We start from the raw sequence: 6,080 nt of genomic DNA, 5'->3' as shown, positions 1-6,080 counted from the left end.
TGAGCCTATTGACGAGAGCAAGTACGATCGGATTCTTGAGAGTTTTGCTGAGAAGCTTGTGAAAGAGAGGTCTAACGTTGTTCCTTCTGCTGCTGCTGCCGCTGCTGCCACTGTGGTGATGGCTAATTCGAATGGAGGGTTTCTACATTCTGATCAGCAAGTTCAGCCTCCTAACCCTGTGATCCCTCCTTGGTTAGCTACTTCTAACAATGGGAACAATGTTGGCGTGAGACCTCCCTCGGTGACTTTAACATTATCGCCTTCCACCGTGGCTGCAGCCGCACCTCAACCGCCAATCCCGTGGCTGCAGCAGCAGCAGCCCGAGAGAGTAGACAGCGGTCCAGGGGGACTTGTGTTAGGGAATATGATGCCATCTTGTAGCGGGAGTAGCGAGGGTGTGTTCTTGTCAGAGCTTGTGGAGTGTTGTAGAGAGTTAGAGGAAGGGCATAGAGCTTGGGTGGAGCATAAGAAAGAGGCCGCATGGAGGCTAAGGCGGCTGGAGCTGCAGCTAGAGTCAGAGAAGTCGTGTAGACAAAGGGAGAAGATGGAGGAGATTGAGGCTAAGATGAAAGCTCTGAGGGAAGAGCAGAAGAGTGCAATGGAGAAGATCGAAGGAGAGTACAGAGAACAGCTCGTTGGTTTGAGGAGAGACGCTGAGGCCAAAGACCAGAAGCTGGCAGATCAATGGACCTCTAAACATATCAGACTCACCAAATTTCTTGAACAGCACATGGGTTGCAGATTAGACCGCCCCTGAACTGCCTCCTAAACTCTTTGTTGTAATGTAATGTAAGCTTTTTTTTTTTTTGGTTTTTTTTTTTCTTTCAGACTCTTTGATCAGACTATTGGGTTCTGTAACTCAGCTTTCTATTTGTTACTTAGCTTCTTCCATTTACCTTTGTTCCTCTTTACCACTTCAGTTTGTTTATCTATGGCTTTGTTTTCTCAAGCTTAGTGTTGAATTCAGTCAGGTCCATCTTTATAAATAAAACTGATATATAAGTTTTACATATGCAAATTAAATTAAGGTAATGTTAGAAGACAGAAAACAAATTGTTACATTAATAATAATTAAAGAGAAAAGAGGTGTAATACTTATTCACTCAAAAACACAGTCGCATTAGACTTTAACCATACTACAAACTGATTACCATAAATCCTTGAAAATGTATTTGGCATGAATTCAAAAACATAAAAGAACAAAACCAAAGAGCAGAATAACGGAAGATTAAAAACCCGGCTTGAGGACTGGTCGGAAAAACCCCGGCGGTGCTTCTTCTCTGAAAAATGATCAACATTGAACTCAGAAGCATTTCCTGTGAACAATCGATGGACCTGACTCGTCGTACTCTGCCTTTGCGATCCACATCTGCACAATTCAAAACATAGTTTGAGTTAGTATAACAAGAGAGATGAGAGAGGCGGTTTAGATGAAGGAAGTGATGGGACTGTGTGTACCTGCTGGAAGGTACTGAGGGAGGCCAAGATGGAGCCTCCAATCCAGACAGAGTATTTCCTCTCGGGAGGAGCAACGACTTTGATCTTCATGCTNTCCCCCCCACTTGTGTGAAAAAGGGAAAAACGTCTGTCTCAGTCGGTAAACTTTTTTCTTCTTTTTTTTTTCTTAATAATAATATTTGCCGTCTCTGTGGTCTAATCGTGTACGTCGTCTGGTTTTAAAAGCCTCTCTCACTTTGGTCTTTTTTCGTTTTTCTCTTCCATTTTCTTCTCCAACTAGAAAAACAAATCCTGTGTGTGTGTGTGATGGAAGTTGCTTTAGAGTTTGGGATTGTCTTCCTTTTCAATATTATTTGGTGAGCATTTTTTGTTTTTGTTTTTATATATTATAATAATGTATAATTCAACTCTCTTATCTTCTTAATAGGGGTATGCTAATAGTGTTTTGGGGTCAGCATTAATTTCCCCTGTTTGGTTTTGTATAGTGATGAACTGATGATGATGATAACTAATCATTCCTAGTTTTTGCTTATAAGCCTTGTCAAATTTTTTTTCATTTTTCATTTCTTGAAGATTCTTGAGTTTGTTACAAGTTTTACACTTTCTGATCCCAAATTGGAGTTTTTTTTTTTAAAGTTTAGTATCAGATCTTGTAGATAATATAAATTGTGGGAATTTATGAAAAGGGTTGATTTTGGTATTGGTAGAGATGAAGAAGGATGGTGAGATGGGAAGAAGTGATGTCAGGAGGAGATGAAAGAGAGGCAACGTTGGAGTGGTGAAGAAGATGCATTGTTACGTGCTTATGTTAGACAGTTCGGTCCGAGAGAATGGCATCTTGTCTCTGAGCGTATGAACAAACCTTTGAACCGTGACGCCAAGTCATGTCTTGAACGATGGAAGAATTATCTTAAGCCAGGGATCAAGAAAGGTTCTTTGACTGAGGAAGAACAGAGGCTTGTGATCCGTCTTCAAGAGAAACACGGCAACAAGTGGAAGAAGATTGCTGCGGAGGTTCCCGGGAGGACGGCCAAGCGGTTAGGGAAGTGGTGGGAAGTCTTTAAAGAGAAGCAGCAGAGAGAAGAGAAAGAGAGTAACAAGAGAGTTGAGCCTATTGACGAGAGCAAGTACGATCGGATTCTTGAGAGTTTTGCTGAGAAGCTTGTGAAAGAGAGGTCTAACGTTGTTCCTTCTGCTGCTGCTGCCGCTGCTGCCACTGTGGTGATGGCTAATTCGAATGGAGGGTTTCTACATTCTGATCAGCAAGTTCAGCCTCCTAACCCTGTGATCCCTCCTTGGTTAGCTACTTCTAACAATGGGAACAATGTTGGCGTGAGACCTCCCTCGGTGACTTTAACATTATCGCCTTCCACCGTGGCTGCAGCCGCACCTCAACCGCCAATCCCGTGGCTGCAGCAGCAGCAGCCCGAGAGAGTAGACAGCGGTCCAGGGGGACTTGTGTTAGGGAATATGATGCCATCTTGTAGCGGGAGTAGCGAGGGTGTGTTCTTGTCAGAGCTTGTGGAGTGTTGTAGAGAGTTAGAGGAAGGGCATAGAGCTTGGGTGGAGCATAAGAAAGAGGCCGCATGGAGGCTAAGGCGGCTGGAGCTGCAGCTAGAGTCAGAGAAGTCGTGTAGACAAAGGGAGAAGATGGAGGAGATTGAGGCTAAGATGAAAGCTCTGAGGGAAGAGCAGAAGAGTGCAATGGAGAAGATCGAAGGAGAGTACAGAGAACAGCTCGTTGGTTTGAGGAGAGACGCTGAGGCCAAAGACCAGAAGCTGGCAGATCAATGGACCTCTAAACATATCAGACTCACCAAATTTCTTGAACAGCACATGGGTTGCAGATTAGACCGCCCCTGAACTGCCTCCTAAACTCTTTGTTGTAATGTAATGTAAGCTTTTTTTTTTCTTTCAGACTCTTTGATCAGACTATTATTGGGTTCTGTAACTCAGCTTTCTATTTGTTACTTAGCTTCTTCTTCCATTCACCTTTGTTCCTCTTTACCACTTCAGTTTGTTTATCTATGGCTTTGTTTTCTCAAGCTTAGTGTTGAATTCAGTCAGGTCCATCTTTTATAAATAAAACTGATATATAAGTTTTACATATGCAAATTAAATTAAGGTAATGTTAGAAGATAGAAAACAAATTGTTACATTAATAATAATTAAAGAGAAAAGAGGTGTAATACTTATTCACTCAAAAACACAGTTGCATTAGACTTTAACCATACTACAAACTGATTACCATAAATCCTTGAAAATGTATTTGGCATGAATTCAAAAACATAAAAGAACAAAACCAAAGAGCAGAATAACGGAAGATTAAAAACCCGGCTTGAGGACTGGTCGGAAAAACCCCGGCGGTGCTTCTTCTCTGAAAAATGATCAACATTGAACTCAGAAGCATTTCCTGTGAACAATCGATGGACCTGACTCGTCGTACTCTGCCTTTGCGATCCACATCTGCACAAGTTAAAATATAGTTTCAGTAGTGAACCGAGTTAGTATAGCAAGAGACAGGTGAGACTTTAGTATAGGACTAAGTGTACCTGCTGGAAGGTACTGAGGGAGGCCAAGATGGAGCCTCCAATCCAGACAGAGTATTTCCTCTCGGGAGGAGCAACGACTTTGATCTTCATGCTGCTTGGAGCCAAAGCAGTGATCTCTTTGCTCATTCTGTCGGCGATTCCCGGGAACATTGTGGTTCCACCACTGAGCACAATGTTACCATACAAGTCCTTTCTGATATCGACATCACACTTCATAATGGAGTTATAGGTGGTTTCATGGATACCAGCATTCTCCATACCAATCATAGATGGCTGGTAAAGAACCTCAGGGCAACGGAACCGCTCTGATCCGATGGTGATCACCTGCCCATCAGGTAGCTCGTAGTTCTTCTCAACAGCTGAGCTTGTTTTTGCGGTCTCGAGCTCCTGCTCGTAGTCAAGAGCAATGTAGCAAAGCTTCTCCTTTATGTCTCTGACAATTTCACGCTCTGCTGTGGTGGTGAAAGAGTAACCACGCTCGGTAAGGATCTTCATGAGCGCATCAGTGAGGTCACGACCAGCAAGATCAAGACGAAGGATCGCATGTGGAAGGGCATAACCCTCATAGATAGGAACAGTGTGGCTCACACCATCTCCAGAGTCAAGCACAATACCTACACACATTCAAAATCCGAAAAGGCTTTACATCATCTTGTACCGCAAGCATTTTATCCCATAAGAGAACACGAATGTTCGTTCACTCACCAGTTGTACGACCACTAGCGTAAAGAGAAAGAACAGCCTGAATAGCCACATACATAGCAGGGGCATTAAAAGTCTCAAACATGATCTGAGTCATCTTCTCACGATTAGCTTTCGGGTTAAGAGGTGCCTCAGTGAGTAGAATGGGATGCTCCTCAGGAGCAACACGTAGCTCATTGTAGAAAGTGTGATGCCAAATCTTCTCCATGTCATCCCAGTTGTTAACAATCCCATGCTCAATCGGGTACTTGAGAGTTAAAATACCACGCTTCGACTGAGCTTCGTCGCCAACATAAGCATCTTTTTGCCCCATCCCAACCATCACACCGGTGTGACGAGGACGACCAACGATACTAGGAAACACAGCTCGAGGTGCATCATCCCCAGCAAAACCAGCCTGTACTCAAATACAAAAACAACATAATCTTAAAACCAAAAGGCTACATTGTCCACGAGATCAAAACAGAGAGAAAGAATCAATCACGCACACACCTTAACCATTCCAGTTCCATTGTCGCAAACAAGAGGTTGAATGTCTTCACCGTCAGCCATTTTCTATACCTTTATGCAAACCAAAACACACATAAAGATCAAATTTTTAATCATACATGTCACCAATTCAGATATGGGGAAACAATACAAAGACAAATCCTTTTTTTTTGTCAACCAAAAATCAAACCTTAAAAATGGAAGAAGAAGAAGAAGAAGAAGGAATATTGTAGATCCAGAATCAAGTACAATATTATNAACTGCCTCCTAAACTCTTTGTTGTAATGTAATGTAAGCTTTTTTTTTTTTTGGTTTTTTTTTTTCTTTCAGACTCTTTGATCAGACTATTGGGTTCTGTAACTCAGCTTTCTATTTGTTACTTAGCTTCTTCCATTTACCTTTGTTCCTCTTTACCACTTCAGTTTGTTTATCTATGGCTTTGTTTTCTCAAGCTTAGTGTTGAATTCAGTCAGGTCCATCTTTATAAATAAAACTGATATATAAGTTTTACATATGCAAATTAAATTAAGGTAATGTTAGAAGACAGAAAACAAATTGTTACATTAATAATAATTAAAGAGAAAAGAGGTGTAATACTTATTCACTCAAAAACACAGTCGCATTAGACTTTAACCATACTACAAACTGATTACCATAAATCCTTGAAAATGTATTTGGCATGAATTCAAAAACATAAAAGAACAAAACCAAAGAGCAGAATAACGGAAGATTAAAAACCCGGCTTGAGGACTGGTCGGAAAAACCCCGGCGGTGCTTCTTCTCTGAAAAATGATCAACATTGAACTCAGAAGCATTTCCTGTGAACAATCGATGGACCTGACTCGTCGTACTCTGCCTTTGCGATCCACATCTGCACAA

The 6,080-nt window shown here is 41.7% G+C and overlaps 3 protein-coding genes across 4 annotated transcripts in view; 2 read left to right on the top strand and 1 right to left on the bottom strand.

The window, feature by feature from the left end:
- LOC104784243 (transcription factor AS1-like) overlaps positions 1-952 on the top strand; it is a 3,208-nt gene extending 2,256 nt beyond the window's left edge. The window contains exon 2 of the mRNA XM_010509297.2: positions 5-952. Coding sequence (XP_010507599.1) covers positions 5-757 — 753 coding nt within the window. The 3' untranslated portion in view covers positions 758-952. The remainder of the gene's footprint in view (positions 1-4) is intronic.
- LOC104782192 (actin-1) overlaps positions 1,039-6,080 on the bottom strand; it is a 7,605-nt gene continuing 2,563 nt past the window's right edge. Inside the window, exons 2-6 of one of the 2 annotated variants that reach the window (XM_019244938.1) lie at positions 5,205-5,273; positions 4,716-5,109; positions 4,095-4,624; positions 1,459-1,542; positions 1,039-1,369 (exon numbers count right to left, since the gene is read on the bottom strand). In XM_019244938.1, the coding sequence (XP_019100483.1) occupies positions 1,304-1,369; positions 1,459-1,542; positions 4,095-4,624; positions 4,716-5,109; positions 5,205-5,264 (1,134 nt within the window). In that variant the 5' untranslated portion in view covers positions 5,265-5,273 and the 3' untranslated portion in view covers positions 1,039-1,303. Of the gene's footprint in view, positions 1,370-1,458; positions 1,543-3,597; positions 3,925-4,010; positions 4,625-4,715; positions 5,110-5,204; positions 5,274-6,080 lie in introns of those variants that run through there. The other variant, XM_010507054.2, reaches the window with a different exon arrangement.
- LOC104782190 (transcription factor AS1) lies at positions 1,647-3,503 on the top strand. Its single transcript, XM_010507053.2, has 2 exons — positions 1,647-1,814; positions 2,166-3,503. The coding sequence occupies exon 2, from the start codon at positions 2,212-2,214 to the stop codon at positions 3,319-3,321; it is 1,110 nt and encodes a 369-aa protein (XP_010505355.1). The 5' UTR covers positions 1,647-1,814; positions 2,166-2,211; the 3' UTR covers positions 3,322-3,503.

The sequence above is a fragment of the Camelina sativa genome, chromosome 4, assembly GCF_000633955.1.
Source record: "Camelina sativa cultivar DH55 chromosome 4, Cs, whole genome shotgun sequence".
Lineage (NCBI taxonomy): Eukaryota > Viridiplantae > Streptophyta > Magnoliopsida > Brassicales > Brassicaceae > Camelina > Camelina sativa.
Note: the sequence above shows the minus strand (reverse complement) of the source record. Positions and strands in the feature narration are given on the sequence as shown.

Bases quoted from the DNA above. Each gene is read 5' to 3' on its own strand.
- LOC104782190 (XM_010507053.2), top strand. From the start codon at position 2,212: ATGAAAGAGAGGCAACGTTGGAGTGGTGAAGAAGATGCATTGTTACGT.